General features: G+C 39.1%; 1 protein-coding gene across 24 annotated transcripts in view; it reads right to left on the reverse strand.

Annotated features, from left to right (window-relative positions):
• RBFOX1 (RNA binding fox-1 homolog 1) overlaps positions 1 to 21,227 on the reverse strand; it is a 681,896-nt gene that overhangs the window by 34,697 nt on the left and 625,972 nt on the right. For 21 of the 24 annotated variants that reach the window (XM_032197974.1, XM_032197969.1, XM_032197973.1 and 18 more), the window contains one exon: positions 3,894 to 3,933. The exons of the other annotated variants lie outside the window; for them this stretch is intronic. In XM_032197974.1, coding sequence (XP_032053865.1) covers positions 3,894 to 3,933 — 40 coding nt within the window. The remainder of the gene's footprint in view (positions 1 to 3,893; positions 3,934 to 21,227) is intronic. 24 annotated transcript variants of the gene reach the window in all.

The raw sequence follows: 21,227 nt of genomic DNA on the forward strand, positions 1-21,227 counted from the left end.
ACTTTTTCCTCAGTTTTCATTTCCTATAATTCCTTTCACTACAAGTTTGTGAACATAAATAAATCAAGGTTCAAAATGTGTTATAGTATTGAGAATTATATCTGCTTTATTAGTTAAAAGCAAAAAATAAAACAAATTATATGGACCCTTTCAGAAATAAAGAGCAGAAGTGATCATTTCCTCATTCTCCAATCATACTGATATTGTGGTTTACACAGTATTTGCTCTGCTCATAGAGTAAAACATTGGGAGAACTAAAATAAAATGTCTTATTTTTGATAGCTCAACTTCTGAGACAGGCCTACTTGAAAGTTTTGTGCTATTTCTGGGCTTACAGTGTACTCCCAGACCTATCTGTGTCCTCAGAAAAGTTCTTGGTAATATATCCAAATTGGCAGCACCTGTATTAATTCTAATCCACTACAATCATCAAGAGTAATCTAGCACTGTTTTGAATATAGCGTTTATATCACAAATAGACCAGAGAGAGATGAAAAGACATGTCCTCATTAGATCTCACAACTTTTTAAAAGGTACCATGGAGCATTCTAGTGTATGGAGCATTAGGAGGAACTACCCACTGCACCTTTACAAAACACTTAAAATTAAAGACTTAAAAGTACTTAAAATTAAGACTCTGATGTTAACTACATATCCCTGTTTTTCACATTAGAACAGTGCCTTTTGGGCATCAGTAGACTCCCATCCAGTATCATGGGAATATTGCTTAGATAATTGATACAGTTTTAATCAAAATGTCTCCTTTCTGCTAGGAACGCAGATACCTACAACCTCAATACCATCTGACCTCTGAGCTACGGAGATGGCAGTAAGTGTTGATAATATCTTCCCATTCCTCTGCTCATAAAGTATGCCTTATTCTGGATCAGTAACTTGGAAAAAAAAAAAAACAAAAAACACACACACAAAAAAAAAAAACACACACAAAAAACCACAACTCTACCTTATCTACCTGTGTACTTATGAATTGCCTTGGACCCACACCAGCTGCAGTACTACAGGTCCAGAATCTGGAGAACGGGTCAGAAAATCTTACAGTGAGCAATAAAACTGACTAATGTACATGGTCAGTACTGCATCACCACTTCTGAAGCTGGTGATGAGAGAGTTTGAAGTTGTGGATTGAAGACTGACATCTGAAAACATTCTTCATGACAAAAAAAAAAAAAAAAAAAAAAAAGAGCAACAACAACAAAACCCACAGATTTGAAATAAAGCAGAGCAATAGTGCATAGCTATTATCTTAACTGCATATTTTTTCATCTGTTACTATTTTGTTTTCATTTTGTGAAACTATTTTGTTTTCATTTTGTGAACTGTATTTTCTTATTTTCACAGGTGTCAATCTTCATCAAAGGAACTTCTATATTTGCTGGGAGGCAACCTTAATTCTCTTTTAATGACTTTTTCTCTTTGTGAATCAATACTTAATTTTAAAAGGTCTTCCTTTCTTCCTAATCATCTCCTTTATTTTTCCTACATAAAGGCACGTTTAAAAATGAATTCAGTAGCTCAGTTATTTCAGAGGCATTATTACATTTCACATATAACTGTGTGAAATACAGAATATATTGTATTACATATAGTCACGGGTCTGGATTTTCTGTTTTAGACTGTATTTTTGTATTCCTATTCTCTTCTATGCGATTAGAACCTGTATACTTCAAATTTTATTTCTTTCTAATTTTTCAACAAAATATTTGTTCTTTCACAAAACTTCAGCTCTGTAATTAAAGTGAAAAGTTAAGTAGAACTTTATTATATCCAACTGGGATTTAATAAATAACTTGCTCTGCTGGAAACTGTTATACTAAAAAATACTGTTTATAATACATTTTCTTTTGACTTCTGCCAGTTCCTTCTCTTTCTTTTCATCAAAATGTTTTGGTTGCAAGAAATAAAAATGTGAAGAAAAATGAATTATAAACTAAGAAGCTTTGAACATCATAAAACATAACCAAATTTTCACAGTATTTTTGAAATTAGATTAAGTTCTGTACAAGTAAACATTCTGTACAAGTAAACATTCTGTTACATGAGAGAATTAAGAAATGTAATCAGAAATACAAGGCTGCAACTGAGTGAAAACCAATGCACCAGTACAGTTACTACATTTTCTAATGCACAAGTATCCCAGACAACAAATCTGAAGCTAAACTAGAAATTTCTAATTTCTCCAGCATCTTCCTTAGTGAAACAACATTCTGTTTCTGTTTGGTTCTGTTTCTGAACCAAAATATTCAAGAATATGAGAGGAAAAAGGTCACCTTAAAATAAAATAATTGTCAAGCACCAAAAGCAGCAGTCAGCTCCAAAACATACTATGAACTGTTACACAAACATATAATTCTTACATATTCAATCCCATTAACCAATCTTGAGGAAGATGTCTTATCAGCTTTCAGGTTGGTAAACTAAGCAAAATGGATGACACATTCTTTTGACATTATACACAAATATGAAAACTGGAAATTACACGAAGAAATTCAACACTGTACAACATACCTGAAATATGCCTCAAAAAATTCAACAGTAAAGTGTTTAGGTGAGACTAAACCAGCATACTACACTTGAGTAAGCCTTTGGCAAATGTGTGATTCTCATGTGTCAGTAACAATATGTTACTGATAAAATCACTAAGTACATAGAGAATTCTAAACTGTGCTAATTCATTTTAAATGTATTCTCAAACTACACAAATGAATCTTCAAATGAGTATCAGCCTTTTACCCCATCAGAAAAAGAATGGCTACTGCTTGCATAATTTCAAATTGTTTTTCTTTCAAATAAAACCTAATAGAAAAAGATCTGTTCCTTTGGAAATAGCTTTAAGAGATTACTGGTAATAAATACAAGGAATGTTTCCTACAATGATCTAGTATTTTTTTAATGTTCATACCAATGTCACCTCACCCATCTCTTTGTAACTCAACAGAGATGGTAAAACATAAGCACAATTAGGATATAGCAAGTAGTCTGCTGAAGTAAAGATAATTGTAACTTTGTAACCACATTGCTTTATCAAAATAATAACAGATGTGAAAGATTACAGTTCTATTGGTAACGTATTTTATATCCACTTTTTTTTTTTTTTAACTGTAAAAACAGGGTGCAAGAATTATTTTAGAAGACTGAAATTCAGCCTCAACCATCCGAAACTTCTTGTATACTCAGATGTAGGTAGCCTCTTCACATACATTCAAGGTAAAAATTTCAATATTGGTAAGAAAATTTTAAAAATATATTATTTAAAATGAAATTAGTGACCAATGAGTTATATACATTTTAATGTGAAGTAGGTAATTACTATCCAGGGCTATCAATACTTACTAACAAATATAAATACTTCTTACATCATAAGCAATCTCTATTTTGTTTAAATTTAAATATGTGGGTTTTTAAGCAATATCATGGTACACACATCTACCAAATAATGCCTGGATTTGAGAAGTCTTACTTGGTCTATCTCTCTCCATATTGCATTTTCATACCTTGGGTATTAATATTCAATTTGCCTTTTTATTTTTTAATAGTGCTTTTGAGGTTGGCAGGAAAGTGTTTCTACTTTGTTTTTAAGTTTTCTTAGTATTTAATTTTGAAAGGAGACACTCTTCCACGCACACATACACACACATTTTTCACATCTTTTTGCATTTATTCAACATTTGATTAAAGAGTTAATTCAGCTCCACTGAACAATGATAGATGTAATGAACAGAATGGTCTTCCAATGTGAGAGATACTCTTCTCAATTCTTTCTGACAGGCAAGGGATGGTAAATAGACAAAACAGAGTCAAACTAGGCAGCAAACTTGTAAAAAGAATGACTCTGGTAATGTACAAGGACAGCATGCACATCAATGAATACTTACATAAATGTCTGCACCATAAAATCCATCCTGGTATACAACACTGCAAGGATGCACACACAAAGAAAAACATCCATATTAGTGCATTTCCACATGCAAATGCCACCAACCCCTGCACAGCTGAGGTTAGTCTTGTCACAAAAACAAAGGGAGGGGGAAAAGAAGGCACTCTTCACATTGGTTAAGGAGGTTGGTAGCAATTATCAGAAGTGGAACTGTACTGAGTATTGCATCTTTGTAAAGTATGCCAAATGCTTAGTCAAGCAGAGGTAAAGCACGGCAGAATTGGAAAATACATCCGGCAAGGTCGTGGTTTTTTACTTTAATCTTTTAAGAATCCACACATTTGCAACATTTGCAGCATTTTTTTTTTTCTATAAAAATTTTCAGTGGACTAATCCTGAGAACAGTTTCATTACATTTACCAAATGTTATTTCCTGAAATACTACTTTCTTGTCCTGTAATTATGTCAGCCTTCTGAAACAAAGTGGTAAATGTCATCACTTAGATGGAAAAAAAAAAAAAAAAAGCCTAATTTTATATGGTGAAATAATTATTCTGATGGTATTCTACCACTTGTTTCAAATCTCAATAGCTAAGTGTACACACAGATGAGAATGTTCATATGCACTGCGTTGATGCACATTTCTGATACTGACAACAGGTCTAGTAAGAATGCCAATCCCATTCTTATAAGAAAAGGGCTAAGCCTTCTCACTATCATTTTACAACTTTGGCAAACATGCCTGTAATTATCAGCTACCCTGAAGTTCTGTCTGGATATATTAGTACTACTTATCTTCAAAAAACATAGAATTGTTATGTTGCAATTAACAGTTTACCCAAAGATTTCTACATTATAGCGAACACAAATTCTCAGTGTAAATAGTACAAATTTCAGATTGTAAACCCTTCAGGATAAATGACACAATATGACAACGATGGTTTAAATGATTATACTAAATAAAACTGAAACTATACAACAATGGCCTACCAATTACACACATTGTATAAGTCCAGCAATTTTATTTTTAGTTGGTAGTTCTGCAACTAGAAAGAGGTATTTCTAATATAAGAATCAACCCAAGTTGTTTTGAGAGCTAAATATGAAAGCACACGATAGGCTTTTCACAACAATATTTTCAAGTTGAGAATACTAGTATCTGGGAATAATACTTATCATCAAGTTGCTAGCCTAAGCTGTTTTGCAATTTCAACAAGAATTTTCATGTCAGAAGTATAACTGATCCATTGAGGTCAATGGCCAAACCCCACAGGAATGAACTGGTACTTGTTTAAGTCAGATTCACTTGAGAAAATGACAAGTACACATACATGCATATAAACTGCATTATACTTTAACAATGATGAGAGTTTGTTATAGAATAATAACATATGAAAATCTGGCTCCACTTAAATCAGAGTCTGCCATCAGCTTCATCAGCTTCAGTTAAGGTCAGAGATTTACTTATGTTGGTTTTTTTCTTCCATGATTCTGTAAGAGCAGAATATGGCAAACCTGGTCTACATTGTTAGTTTTCAGAAAAACTGTTATTTACATTGTAGTGTACCTATATTTCAATTCTGATATTCTAATTATTTTAAAATATTGTGTTTTCCTCACAGTTGTTTGCATGTAAGAAGTAAAACATTCAACGTGACCGTGAGAGGTAGAGTAACACAATCGTGAACAACACAGGAGTCTTATGAGATCATATACAAATGATACAAAGGTTACTGCAGACAGAGGGTTTTATCAAGAATTTCATATAGCCAGTTTTTTTTGCAAATAATACTTTTTTTTTTTAAAGGCATATTTATTCCAAGGGCAAGGACTCAATTTTTTAAATAATCATGTATCTTCTGGACAGGATTTCTCATTCCTTTATGTAAGAGGACAAACTCAGCCTCCACATCAAAAAGATGCTACACAGATCAGTGTTGTTGTACACTGTATTAAATTAGCACTTACTAAAGCAAGTCTAAAACTTTTATGCATAATGTATAACTCAAGATTATTTTCAATAATAGGCAGCTGTATATACACAGCACAAAATTACAATAAAGACGATTGTTTATTTATAATATTTTTTAAAAAATAAAAATCCAAATCCTAGTGGTTATATAGTTCAGAAAGAAATTTGTAAGAGGTTACTGAAAAATGAGCCCCCCAAATACCTCAACTAAAGAGAGTATCTAATGTCACTATCATGCCACATTCCAGTGACAATTCATTCTCTGCTCTTGAAGTTCTGAAGTTCCCCATGATGATCGCTGAGAAACAGTGATGATAAATCAGTGCACAACAGGAATACAGAAGTACTGTTTTAGTTCTTTTGAACTAAAAAAAAGAGTATTTAAGAAAACTACTTTTAATGCCTATTCACTAGCTCTAGAGCTCATCCTTTAAAATTAGCAGTGGCAGCACAGAAGAATTGCTTCAGAACTATATTTCAGAACTAATTACCTCCACTACCATTAAGTTCTATAAATACAGCTACAGAAATACTAAACATATGCAAGGTTGATTAATTCCAGAAAAAAATACTGGTATTGAAAAACTGAGGTTCTAAGTAAAAACGGATACAAGGTCTTCACAATTGTTCAGATTTATATGACATGGAAATGCTAGTTTGAATCATGGATCACTTCAACTGTTAAGTGATCATCTAATTCTGCCTCACACTGACTACTTTAAAATAGAATATTACTCTACATGTATTTGGTTTATGAGGCAATGTTTTGGTAGCAGAGAGGCAGGCCACAGGGTTGGCCTGCATGAGGAGGTATTTCTGCAAGCCTGTGGAACACTTCACACAAGAGCAGGTTGGTATGTCCTGTAGGAAGCTGCAGCCCAGGGACAGCCCACACTGGAGCAACAGGAATGTATAAGAAGGAAGGAGCAGGAGAGAGGCTCTCTTACAAGCTGACTAAAACCTCCCATTTCCCAGTCCCCTGCACTGCTCAGGTTGGGTAGGAGATAGAGGCGTTGGATTGAAGTGGAGTCTAGTAAAAGGGAGTAGGAATACAAACTGTTAATAATTTTTATATTTGTTTCTCACCACCCAACTACTACTTTAATTAGCAATAAATTAAATTAATTCTCACAAATTCTAGTCTATTTTCCCCATGATGGTAATTGGTAAGTGATTTCCCTGTCTTTATCTCAACCCATGACCTTCTTCATATTATTTTCTCCCCCTGTCCTGCTGAGGAGGGAGAGTGAGAAAGCAGCTGGGTGACAGTCTGGCAGCCAGCCAAGATCAACCCACCACATAACATTAAAATATACTATTTTCAATTATTATTGAACATTATTGTTCAGAAATAACACATTTGAGAGAACATGTGTCAAAAAAAAACATGACCCATTTCCTTCCTCCTCTTGGTGACTGGTGAATTTATAGTGAAGATCTTGCAAGATGAATAGGGACTGAAATGCTTCAAATTCCTAAATGCAGCTGGGTGTAATCTTGGGTAGGTTAGTTCATTTATCTAGGCCCTCTTTTTACATATAATGCTCAGTCAGGTACAGATGGAAACTTACTTTGAATTCTGAATCTGTAACTGTTTGATAAATGTTATACCGGAGGAAGTACCCAACACAGAAGTGAGACACAAAGGCATGACTCTATCACTAAACAGGGTTAGTAGTAAGATGAAGTGACAGAACCAGGCAAATGAGTATAACATTCCCAAGCAGGACATGCACTTTGAAAAGAAATCAGCTGATTTTATCTAATTTTCTCCATTTTTGTAATATGATATGTTAAATATAAGATCTTCAGCTTCTTTGGAAGTTTGCCTCTTAATTTTCTTCACATTTTCATGGATTTTCAGTCTATTTTCTCTATTCACTGTCCCTGTCACTTGTTGACTCCTGTGACTGAATCTTATCACCGGAGTCAAATGTATTTTCTAACCACACCCATCATCAGAAGGAAAAAGTGTAAAGCATCAATAGCTATGTTTTACTCTTGCACTTTTCTTTCCTTTATTATATTATTTTCCAAAGGGTATTTGGCTTGACTCATCATCCTCTTCTCTCTCTGAATCTGCAGGCAGAGAACAGACATTATGGGAAGCATGGGAAGAGGCTGAATGCATAGGAACCCATCTTGCCACAGCTCCTTTTATATTTTATATTCAAAAAATTGTCCTGGCAGATGCATAAATCTTGAGTTCCTTGTAAACTGACACAGGATCTGGAAATAGCCATGTTATTGAAATCTGAATTACTGCACCAAGGAATGGATGATATGTTAATGTATTACCTGGAGGCATTAAAATAAGGACAACAAACTATGAGGATTTATTCAGATGTATTTTATGATTTTATAGTGCTAAGGAAAACTCAAAAATAGAAACCTTGATTTAGTAAGAAAGCATGCATCTAAATAATAATAAAGCATGCATCTAAATAATATCATATGTGGCAATCATTTCCCGAAAATCATAGAATCATAGAATCATAGAATATCCTGAGTTGGAAGGGACCCTTAAGGATCATCAAGTCCAACTCTTGACACCGCACAGGTCTACCCAAAAGTTCAGACCATGTGCCTAAGTTCACAGTCCAATCTCTTCTTAAATTCAGACAGGCTCGGTGCAGTGACCACTTCCCTGGGGAGCCTGTTCCAGTGTGCAACCACCCTCTCTGTGAAGAACCCCCTCCTGACGTCCAGCCTAAATTTCCCCTGCCTCAGCTTAACCCCGTTCCCGCAGGTCCTGTCACTGGTGTTAATGGAGAAAAGGTCTCCTGCCTCTTGACAACCCCTTGCGAGGAAGTTGTAGACTGTGATGAGGTCCCCCCTCAGCCTCCTCTTCTCCAGGCTGAACAGGCCCAGTGACCTCAGCCGTTCCTCGTACGTCTTCCCCTCAAGGCCTTTCACCATCTTCGTAGCCCTCCTCTGGACACTCTCCAACAGTTTCATGTCCTTTTTATACTGTGGTGCCCAGAACTGCACACAGTACTCGAGGTGAGGCCGCACCAGCGCAGAGTAGAGCGGGACAATCACCTCCCTTGACCTACTAGCGATGCCGTGCTTGATGCACCCCAGGACACGGTTGGCCCTCCTGGCTGCCAGGGCACACTGCTGGCTTATATTCAACTTGCTGTCTATCACGACCCCCAGATCCCTCTCTTCTAGGCTGCTCTCCAGCGTCTCATCGCCCAGTCTGTACGTGCAGCCAGGGTTTCCCCGTCCCAGGTGCAGGACCCGGCACTTGCTCTTATTGAACTTCATGCGGTTGGTGATCGCCCAGCTCTCCAACCTGTCCAGATCCCTCTGTAAGGCCTTTACACCCTCATTTGAGTCCACAACTCCTCCAAGTTTGGTGTCATCAGCAAACTTGCTCAAAATACCCTCTATTCCTACATCCAGATCGTTTATAAAAATATTGAAAAGTACCGGCCCTAAAATGGAGCCTTGAGGGACCCCACTGGTGACCGCCCGCCAGCCTGACGCAGCCCCATTTACCATAACCCTTTGGGCCCTGCCCGTTAGCCAATTGCTCACCCATCGTATGATGTTTTTATTTAGCTGTATGGTGGACATTTTGTCCAGTAGGATCCTATGGGAAACCGTGTCAAAAGCCTTGCTGAAGTCCAAAAAAATCACATCAGCTGGTTTCCCTTGGTCCACCATACGGGTGATCTTATCATAAAAGGAAATCAGGTTAGTTAGGCAGGACCTACCCTTCACAAACCCATGCTGGCTGGGACCAATGACTGCTTTGTCCCCCAGGTGCGCCTCAATAAGTCCGAGAACCAACTTCTCCATGATTTTAACAGGCACTGACGTGAGACTGACAGGCCTGTAATTGCTAGGGTCTTCTTTCTGACCCTTCTTGAAAATCGGCACAACATTTGCCAGCTTCCAGGAATATATTTGATAAATATGAAACTGTTTTCTCACCAACTATTAAACACCTGCAGTGCACTTTTTTGTTGTTGTTTTGCTTTGGTTTTGTGTATGTTTTGTTTCGCTTGTTTGTTTGTGAATTTATTAAGACAAGCTCATTAGCAGTTTAGATTCCACCTATATAATATTCTGTGAGGACGGACTTCATCTCTTTTTATTTTAATTTTCCTATCCTTATCTTTCAAAAGTATTGGGTTAAATAATCTGTCAATGGCATAAAGCAGTTATTGCATGTGCAAATCTTTGTGACTGCTTACCAGCTAAGCACATAGGACTCTCAGCCATACAAACAATCTGCACAAGTTAGCATAAATAACCTAAAGCAAATTAAATGCATGGATTTAGTGCAACAAACAGGCATTACAATCATGATTTGAGCCACTGCAGTAGGAGTTACAGTTATAGTGCACTATTTCTCCTCCATCACAATTAAGAGTAAGTACATGATGAATAAAAATTCTGCATCTTCTGTTTGCTGATGGGGTCACCTTCACTGTCCTAAAGATATTTTCCAGGTTTTGATCACTGCTGAAGACAAAATATGCCTGTTAAATTAAACTTTCCTGAGAAAAGTAATAGAAGAGATGCAATTATAACATAAAATAAACCAAAGGCAGGATTTTCAACACTAATAACACAACTTTCACTGTTGTGAATATAGAACTGGTATGAGACTTAACAATACCATTATTCTGGCTTTTAGTGTTCTCTAATTCCAGGTTTTTGTCTTTCCAGTTTCAACATTTTATGCCATGAAAAATTTACAGTATTTGCTTTGCAAATTAATAGAGGGCATTGCTGCAGAGAACAAAGCTGGAAGACTGAAATCACTATGAGCTTGCAAAACATGCTTTTTTGTTCTAACAGTTGCAAATACGTACAAAGCAGAGTCCCAATTAAAAGAAAGGTTCTGTGAGCCCAAAGAAATCTATTGGAAAAAACATAACTACTGTTATGTAAAAGTAGTAGTTGTAGTAGCTTATATTAATTATCCTTCTTTCTTAATTTCAGAATAAGGTGTTATTTGGAATCAATTACTTTTAAAAAGGGGAACAGTTCCTGAATAGTCTGTTACTTTTCCTTCACCCTCCCCAGCGTCATAATTTTTATTTTAATCTTACCAATCCAATCCTGTCTTGGATATTCCACGATCCTATTACACGTACAATGTATGTTACAGTATGTTCTGTCACAAGAAACAGATGAATAACAGAAACTGGTTGAAATCAGTCTTCTGGATCAAGAGGCAGACATAATTTGTGATAGAAAGGGTGTATTTTCTATATTTACACAAAGTATGTTTCTTTCCACTTTCATTTCGTCCTCCATTTCATAGAATCATAGAATAATTAAGGTTGGAAAAGACCTCCAAGATTATCTGGTCCAACCATTACCCTACTACTAATGTCACTCACTAAGCCACGTCCCTAAGCATGAAGTCCAACCTTTCCTTAAACACCTCCAGGGATGGTGACTCCACCACTTCCCTGGGCAACCCGTTCCAATGCCTGACTACTCTTTCTGAGAAGAAATGTCTCCTAATTTCCAACCTGAACCTCCCCTGCTGCAACTTGAGGCCATTCCCTCTAGCCCTATCACTAGTTATGTGCGAGAAGAGGCCAACCCCCAGCTACACACATCACCCTTTCAGATAGCTGTAGAGAGCAATGAGGTCTCCCCTTAGCCTCCTCTTCTCCAGACTAAATACCCCCAGTTCCCTGAGCCGCTTCTCACAGGACTTGTGTTCCAGGCCCTTCACCAACTTCATAGCCCTGCTCTGGACACGTTCCAGGGCCTCGATGTCCTTCTTGTTCTGATGGGCCCAAAACTGAACACAGTACTCAAGGTGCAGCCTCACCAGAGCAGAGTACAGGGGGACGATCACCTGGATCACCCTGGCCCTGCTGGCTACACTATGCCTGATACAGGCCAGGATGCTGTTGGCCTTCTTGGCCACCCAGACATGCTGCCAGCTCATGTTCAGGTGAGCATCAATCAGCACCCCCAGACCCTTTTCCTCTGCACAGCTTTCTGGCCACTCTGCCCCAAGCTTGTAGTGTTACGTGGGGTTATGGGGTTGCCAAAGTGCAGGACTCGGCACTTAGACATGTCCACTCATCTGGCCTCTGCCCATCCTGTCCAGGTCCCTCTGCAGGGCCTTCCTACCCTCCGTCCGGCACATTGACACTTCCCCCAGCTTGGTGTCGTCTGCAAACTTCCTGGGGATGTACTCAATTCCCTCACCCAAATCATCAATAATGATATTAAAAAGGTTGGGTCACAGGAGCAACCCCTGGGGAACACCAGTCACCAGATGAATTTCACTCCATTCACTACTATTCTCTGGGCCCAGCTGTCCAGCCAGTTTTTAATCCAGCAAAGAAAGAATGTACCTGTCCAAACTACGGGCTGTTAGTTTCTCCAGGAGAATACTATGGGAGACCATATCAAAGGCCTTGCTTAAGTCTAGGTAGACTATGACAACAGCATTTCCCTCATCCACCAGGTGGGTCACCCAGTCATAGGAGATGAGACTGGTCAGGCAGGACTTGCTTTTCATGAACCCATGCTGACTAGGCCTGATCCCCTAGTTGTCATGCATATGCTGTGTGATTGCATCCAAGTTATTCCATCAAAGGTTCCTTTCATGGCACCAAGGTCAGGCTGACAGGCCTGTAGTTCCTTAGATCCTCCTTACAGCCCTTCTTATAGATGGGCGTCACATTAGCAAGTCTCCAGTCATCTGGGATCTCTCTTGATGACCATAATCACTGATAGATGATGGAAAATGGCCCAGGAATCACATCTGACAACTCCCTCAGCATCCCTGAGTGGATCCCATCTGGCCCCATGGACTTGTAACAGTCCAGGTGGAGTAGCAGGTCTCTAATTGTCTCCACTTGAACTGTGGGGTGTTTATTCTGCTCCTTGTCCCAGACTTCCAGGTCAGGAGGCTGAGTACTCCAAGGATAAGTGGTCCGTCTAGTAAAGACGGACATAAAGAAGGCATTAAGAACCTCAGCCTTATCCTTATCTTGTGTAGTCATGTTCCCCCTCCCCCTTGCCAGCTCCTGGGCTAGAGTCTATTTCCCCCTTTTGAGACAGGTGGGACCCATTGGCAGCCATCAGGCCAAATTCCAAGTAAACCTCCCTGTGATCAAAAAAAAAAAAATAATAAAAGATAAAATAATCCTGTGATGGCACCAACCATGTATTAATCATATTAATCAGCTGGGCCTTAGTGGACCAGGTTCACTAAGTATCCCTCCCCACCACTGAAGGGATAGAGGAAAACACTACCTGCACACCCACTCCATCCAGTAACCACCCCTATTAAAAGTCCCTTTTGATAGCCTTCAGGCTTCTCAGCAACTTCACTGCTGCCAGCCTGAATTATCAATAAGGCGTAATAACTGGAGGGGCAAACAAGGTCAGGAAGTTTCCTGGTAATGTCCGTGACCCAGGCCTCAGGGAGGCAGCAGACTTCCCTACAGGTATGGTCAGACTGACATATAGGGCCCTCTGTTCCCCTCAGAATGGAGCCACCTACAACAATCACCCTTCTTTCCTTCTTGTTGGAGGAAGTCTTGAGGCATGGAGTCGACTTTCTTGCCCTAGACAACCTCCTGTGTAGACTTTGCCCCACATTCTCACCACGCTGTCCCTCAAGCTCCAGGGCCTCAAACCTAAGGGCACCTGGGGAGGCGATGAGGGTAGGGAGGGGGCTCACCTGCGACACTGAGCAGGGACCTGTTTCCATCCCTCTCCATTTCTCAGGTCCCCTCCCTCTGCCTGACAGTGACAGGGCAGGGGGTCCATCACTATTTGGGGTGTATCGCCCTGGTGCCTTTCTTGCAGGCATGGCAGGGAGTGACTCCAAATGTCTGTCTCTTGCTCACACTCCCTGATAGTCCTTAATCTCTCCACCTCCTACTTGAGCTCTGTCACCAGGCTGAACAGATCCTCCACCTGCTTGCACTTTACGCTTGCACTTCTGTCACCCACCATTGGCAGCATCACGCTCAGGCACTCCCTGCAGCCAGAGGCCTGAACTGACGCATCTTTCATCACTTGCTCTGGGTTACCACAGCCTTTTTGGCAAGTGCTTTGGCAAGTGCTCTCTGCCTGGTGGAGGCCATGGCTGGGTTTGCTGTCTGGGAGGCATACAGAAGGAAAGCTGGTCTGAGTAGGGAAGGATACTCCTCCTCCCCTGCTCAAACTGCTATGCAAACTGCCATGCCATGCCATGACTGATGTGCCAAGCTCTGTTTGCCCACCCTGGTCACTGTGCTCCAGGTTGCTCACGCTCCCTAGGGGCAGCCTTTATACCACCAGGGAGGGGGCACTGCTGGCTCCAGCCAAGCCTTGTCAGCCACCCTCGTGAGGGCTGCCATGCCCTGGCTGTCCCTCAGCTACCTTGAGCGACCGCAATTCAAGAAAACGCCTGTCCACTATGATCCCATACTTCACTACAGAATGTGACTGCCTCTCAGTTTTACTTCTATTGACATCTATAAAATACAATACCTACTTCATGTGCCATTTCTCTAAATTTCTCATTCACTGAGGTCACGACTAGAACACCCAGCAGAACAAGAATTAGGGACACCCAGGAACTAATCTTGAAACTCAGATCTGTTTGCTGGCGTTCTTCCCCCCCCTAAGCTGACTATACAGAGAAGGTAAGAGCTCCATCTTCCATTTCTTCACAAACCACACAACTTCTTAGATAAGAGGAGATTGTTACATGCCCCAAAACCAGAAACATGACAGAAAAAAAACATATTGTTATTCCCTGTTCTCCCAGGAAAAAGGCCAGAAGTGGACATACAGACTTAAAGGCACTTCTCCATTAGATTCATCAGAATTAGGAGTGAATGTGAAGATGCATAAAGCCATAATCACATGCTAAACTTGTGAAGACCTTGAGGCAAGTGATGCTGGAATAGAAGGGCTTCTTGTTAGTTTTAGATGCAGTACTACCAGATAGACAATGATGGCCACTAGGTTTTCTTGACACCTGTTTAAAGATGGAGCAGCATACTCATCATGTTTTGGTATTTGGCAAATGATTTTCAAGAATGCTGAGCTACCAGTTTCTGCAGAGTTCAAAAGCAATTGCAGGTATCAAAATCACACCAGTTATTTTTGGTAGTGTGCTAAACAAAACAAAACCTGCTTCTTTTTTTTTTTTTCTTCCCAATTACAGCCAACTGCATCCAAAATCTGTCATGAGTACTTTTACTAGTAGCTTCAGCTTTATGTAATTAGTAGGTGAAGCATAAATACAATAAACAACCCTAGAAAGACAAGAAAGACACAAGTCAAGGCAAAAAGACTTTTATCTTCCTTTTTTTTTTTTTTTTTGTTTTGTTTTAACATTCATCTTTTAAAAGTATTTTGTACAAAACACTATCTAATAGCCAGAGAGAAGCTTGCAAGAAAGACTGAAGAAGCAATGTGTTCAAAACCTCCCACCTCAAAGCTCACACAAAAAGGAAGGTAGGAAAGGATTTCAATCAACGTAGTAACTGTTTTGCTCCTCAACCAAGTTACTAGTCTTGCTGTGAAATACCCAGAGAGCCCCCTGAGATAAGCAGACAATAGCTCACAATTATGTTCTACCACACTGACTGGCTCTGCCCTCCATGCACCCCTCATGCCATATTCATGACCATTTCTTGCTGCTATTCATCCTGCAGCGCAGTCTTGAAGCTAGTATTTCCACCCAATATAGATCTCCGAAAATGTTAATATTCTCTTTTCTCACACAAATGAAATCAAAGCTTTATTCCCTCATGTCAGTTTCAGTATTTTTTTATGGTACATAAGTGACCTACACGTACCAAGTTATAAACCAGCTGCACACTGTAGTATTTTAAGGCAATGGAAATGATGCCACAGTTGCTAAAAATGATTTTCCATGAGTTAATAAACAAGAATATCTCAAGGAATTGCTGAAATGCCTCACTCTCAACTAAAGAAACCATGAATTATGTGTGTATTGCTGCATATCTCATGAACGCTGACTTAATTTTAAAGAGACGCATTGTAAAGCATGCATGATGTCCTTGATTTATTAAAAAAACAGTGTCCCTACATATGCCTGCATTCACTAGTTTTCCTCAGACATAGAAAGTGTGCCATATTTGCTGTTTCCCAGTGACTATGAGGCACACCAGAACAGAGATTTCCGTAAGAATACATGCTACTTTGTTTTGCTTACTGACAAGATCTTCCAGATTTCCTTACAGATTGGGACACATTCCAGTTTCTTAAGTTTGTTGGGAAGAAAAAGTCACAGTCAGGATCAAGTAGGACATCAATGAACAAGCATAAATACAAACTCAAGGGAAACTGAAAAGAAAGAAGGTCTTTGTTAAACAGCAGGGAAACTTCAGACAGTGTTGCACTTGTAAGAAGCTGTCACACTAGTATCAGAAATACTTTTCTTAGATTTGCATTTGATTTCCAATTTGAGAGTGATTATTTCAGTTCCAAAACTTCTGAATATAAACAAATCAGCATGCAAAAGATTATTGCAAATCAATTATTACAGTTCATTTGTAACTTATTTCAAACCAGCTTTATATTCTACATTTACATATGGGTACTTTAAAAAAAAAAAAGGAAAATATATTTTTCTAACTATATGTTGCTGAGATTTACTGCAAAGTTAAAAATAATTAAAATTCACACATCATACAAAAATGTATGAGGCAACTCTTGTTTTTTAATCATTAAAAATATTTTCATATGAACTGCTTGGCTATAATCTGGGCTACTTGAGTGAAAATGAAAGCTTGTTACTAAATGAATAGCAAAACAGCATTCAAAGCTTTTTCCATTTTTCTTGTCAACAAATGATATTCTAAGTTGTTTGCTTCCTTTTGCAAGTTCATTCATTTTCTGTGATTTCTTTATTTTCCCTGTAATTTCCTCAGACTCTACTTACATTGTAACTGAAAACAACATATTAATAGCTTATTTTCATTGATTAAGGATTTTTTCTGATGTAAATCCCTTTTTGCCTCTTTGATAGGTCAGAGTACAGAATTGGTGAGCACAGAGGAAAGCATTGCAAAGAAATTCCAAATTATACTACTATATCAATGCAGTTACTAGCAGAAGGTATAGTACACTGCCAAATAAATTATTTCAGAATAAAGCTTTATTTATCCAACTGTGGACGAGTGTAAGAGAGGTATTTCTGCACCAATCCAAGAATTTCAAAAGCTGGAAATGTGTGTATCAGAAAGCAATGTGATATTTTAAACCATATGTGGACAGAAAAATAAACTTGACTAATCTCTGAATTTAGACCTATTTAAAGTAAGACTCTTAATTTAGCTTATCAATTAAAATTACGGTGTCAGAAATTACAGTATTATTAAATTACTAAATTATTACTAAATTTAAATTATGAAATTAAATTAGATTTTAAAATACAGTATTAAAAAACACACTTATTGACGCAGCAGAGTCCTAGATTGCCAAAGGCTTATCTCAGATAGCCTGAAGTCATCATACCAATGAAAAGATGTAGCTTCTCTCCTGACTCAATGCATGGCCTTCTCTGAAGTCGAACTTGAGGTCGAGGACAAGTCATAAAGGCAGATGCGAACTGTCCAACCTAACTGTCCTTCCTGCAGAAGACTGCTGAGATCACCTCTTGGAATCTGGTTTTGAAACACTGCTGAATCTGACTGCACTGCAAGCATCTGTATTAATTTACAACCGGATTTCACAATGTTTACATCTAACTTGGTATCCAAAGACGCTGAAGCTACGTAGTACAGTTGTATGAGAATATACAGGTATTACACTTAGAAATTTAATTCTTTCTGTTGAGTCACTGTACTAACTAAACTATAAACATTTACATGTAACACAAACTCAGAGTGCACCCTTATGTGACTCCTGAAATTAAAGGCAATGTAAGTTACTTACAGATCTGAAAATATTTTTACTTCCTTTGCAAATACTAACAAAATAAAAAATATTGTACAATTAAAAAATTGTATCCCACATAAATAGCATATATTTTCCTATATTAATTTTTGACTTTGTCTTAAACACAGGTGTTGCATTCATGAAATCATGAAACTGATACTAACATAAGCTGTTATCTCCTTGCATATTAGACACCCTAATAAATTTAAGAGTTTCTTTTTAAAATAAGTAGCGATAGATAGTGTCATTTTATTTTCTAACCAGACAACTTTCTAAAGCAGAATAACTTATTTTTAAAGGGTTATATTTAGGAGAAAAACAAAAGTAATTTAACTGTGCATGTATGTGAACACATAAACCATACATATGAGTCCCTTGCCACCTCCATTGTCCTTTAAGTCAGCTTAGTGGATGACACTATAGATCAAAAAGTTAGTCAAAGAAAACCGTGGAACAAGAAATCAGAATGTTGTGACTTCACATTCTTCAAGATTGTATCAAATGTTCTTTTTAAATTAAAGCTTATATAAGACTTCAGAAATGTAGGGCTGCTCTAATCTGCAAGCTCAGAGAGGGAATCAGCTAGAATCAGGTCCTAGATAACAAAGCCTATAATTTAAAGTTGGTAAACAGCTAAAGCCTTGAAAGAACAAAGAAAAATCAGAAAATAGGGTTTGTGCTTGTATTGTGCAATATATGTAAGTATGTTTATTTCATATGTGCAGTACCCATTTCATAGCTGAGACATCCGGATATGAAACTGGTCCTATAGAACATTCTAAAATTGTTCCCTTCATTGCCATATACAAATATCTGGACTACCTCTAACGAAGATAGTCTAGGCAACAGTAAGATGCTTTGGTGGAATATCAGCCTTGTCCAAATGTAATTCAAGCAATCTTTTTCAAAAATCATGGTGTCTTCATTAAGTAATAGCTTAAAATTAGCTTATTAAACTACACAAAGTGCTTAAGGAAAACAAACAAACAAACAAACAAACATATACTTCACTTTTACAAAACAAACCTGATTTTGCCATTATTTTAATTTTAATTTTTCACACAGATTATTTCTCTGAACGGATACTGCCCAATGTGAAGGAACGGTCAAAGAATTGCATGTCTCAAATATCCCTGAAAATTTAGCTCCATGGCTGACTGTCTCTTTTTGCAAACCCCTCTAGAAAAAAAAAAAAAAAAAAAAAAAAAAAAAGACATGCCTTTTGGCTTAACCTAATATACGCTTCATGTGAAACGGCTTCCAACCAGACAGGTATAGCCAACCTACTTGCAAAAGGCTGGTAGTGGTAGGGGATCTGAACACAGATGGAAACACACTGGTTCTTCCTTAACATTGCAATATTAAACAATATCAATATTACCAAGTTCCAATACTATGACAGTATTGCAATATAAATCTTATGCCTCATTCCGTATTGCTTTGTATTACTTGGTCCATTTCTTTCTGCAGTTGAATATCTTATGTCTTAGCCAACACATTTCAGACCTATCCCTGAACATGAAGTATTGTAAGCCCTGTAATTATTGCATTACAGAATCACAGAATTTCTAGGTTGGAAGAGACCTCAAGATCAAGTCCAACCTCCGACCTAACACTAACAAGTCCTCCACTAAACCATATCCCTAAGTTCATCATCTAAACATCTTTTAAAGACCTTCAGGGATGGTGACTCCACCACTTCCCTGGGCAGCCTGTTCCAATGCCTCACAACCCTTTCGGTAAAGAAGTTCTTCCTAAGATCCAACTTAAACCTCCCCTGGCGCAACTTTAGCCCATTCCCCCTCGTCCTGTCACCAGGCACGTGGGAGAACAGACCAACCCCCACCTTGCTACAGCCTCCTTTGAGGTACCTGTAGAGAGCAATAAGGTCGCCCCTCAGCCTCCTTTTTTCCAGGCTGAACAAGCCCAGCTCCCTCAGCTGCTCCTCACAGGACTTGTTCTCCAGGCCCCTCACCAGCTTCATCACCCTTCTCTGGACTCTTTCGAGCACCTTGATGTCCTTCTTGTAGCGAGGGGCCCAAAACTGAACACAGTACTCCAGGTGCGGCCTCACCAGAGCCGAGTACAGGGGGACAATCACCTCCCTAGCCCTGCTGGCCACACTGCTTCTTATACAAGCCAGGATGCTGTTAGCCTTCTTGGTCACGTGAGCACACTGCTGGCTCATATTCAGCTGACTATCCACCAATACTCCCAGGTCCTTCTCTGCCTGGCAGCTCTCCAACCATTCCTCTCCCAGCCTGTAGCTCTGCTTGGGGTTGTTGTGCCCCAGGTGCAGGACACGGCACTTGGCCTTGTTGAACTTCATGCAGTTGACCTCAGCCCATTGGTCCAGCTTATCCAGATCCTCCTGTAGAGCCTTCCTACCCTCAAGCAGATCGACACACGCACCTAACTTGGTGTCATCTGTGAACTTACTGAGGGTGCACTCGATCCCCTCATCTAGATCATCGATAAAGATATTAAAGAGGACTGGACCCAGCACCGAACCCTAGGGAACGCCACAAGTGACTGGCCTCCAACTGGATTTGACTCCATTCACCACAACTCTTTGGGCCTGGCTATCCAGCCAGTTTTTAACCCAATAAAGCGTACGGCAGTCCAAGACACAAGCAGCCAGTTTCTTGAGGAGAATGCTGTGGGAAACGGTGTCAAAAGCCTTACTGAAGTCAAGGTAGACCACATCCACAGCCTTTCCCTCATCCACCAAGCACATCACTTTGTCATAGAAGGAGATCAGGTTCGTCACGCAGGACCTGCCTTTCATAAACCCAAAAAAAAAAGCATGACTGGGCCTGATCACCTGGCTACAGTGCTGTGTGATGACACTCAAGATAATCCGCTCTATGAGCTTCCCTGGCACTGAGGTCAAAATGACAGGCCTATAGTTCCCCAGGTCTACCCTCCAGCCCTTCTTGTAGATGGGCATCACATTTGCTAGCTGCCAATCGACTGGGACCTCAACATTCTGACAATATGGAAAGGATAAAGCCAAAATTAGCCTCTTTTACCTTCACCTAGCCTGTCTCACCGGAGTGCCAGGGAAGTCTGGGGTGGGAAACTACTGAAGACCACCTGTCTTCTACTGTAATGAAATCGAAGGATAGGGTCTCAGCACATTTTGTGCAGCAAGCATCCTTACATGGGGATATCCAAAGTGACAGCACATGAACTGCAGAATAGCATTGTAGTGAGGAAAGAGAGAGGTCACCTTCACTCCATGACTTGTTATTTAAACACACATGTACTGGAAAGCACACGGCCTTGAGAGAAGCAGCCCAGTTTTCAATCTTTGTAAAAATGTCAACTTGAAAAACTAAACTAAAAACAAAACAAAACAAAACTCTAAGCCTTTAGGTCCAGAGACATCTTTCAGTGGATGATTTCAAGGAAAACAAGTTACTTGATCCAACCTCCTTAATAACCAGATGTTTGCAA

The sequence above is a fragment of the Aythya fuligula genome, chromosome 15, assembly GCF_009819795.1.
Source record: "Aythya fuligula isolate bAytFul2 chromosome 15, bAytFul2.pri, whole genome shotgun sequence".
In the NCBI taxonomy this organism is placed as follows: Eukaryota; Metazoa; Chordata; class Aves; order Anseriformes; family Anatidae; genus Aythya; species Aythya fuligula.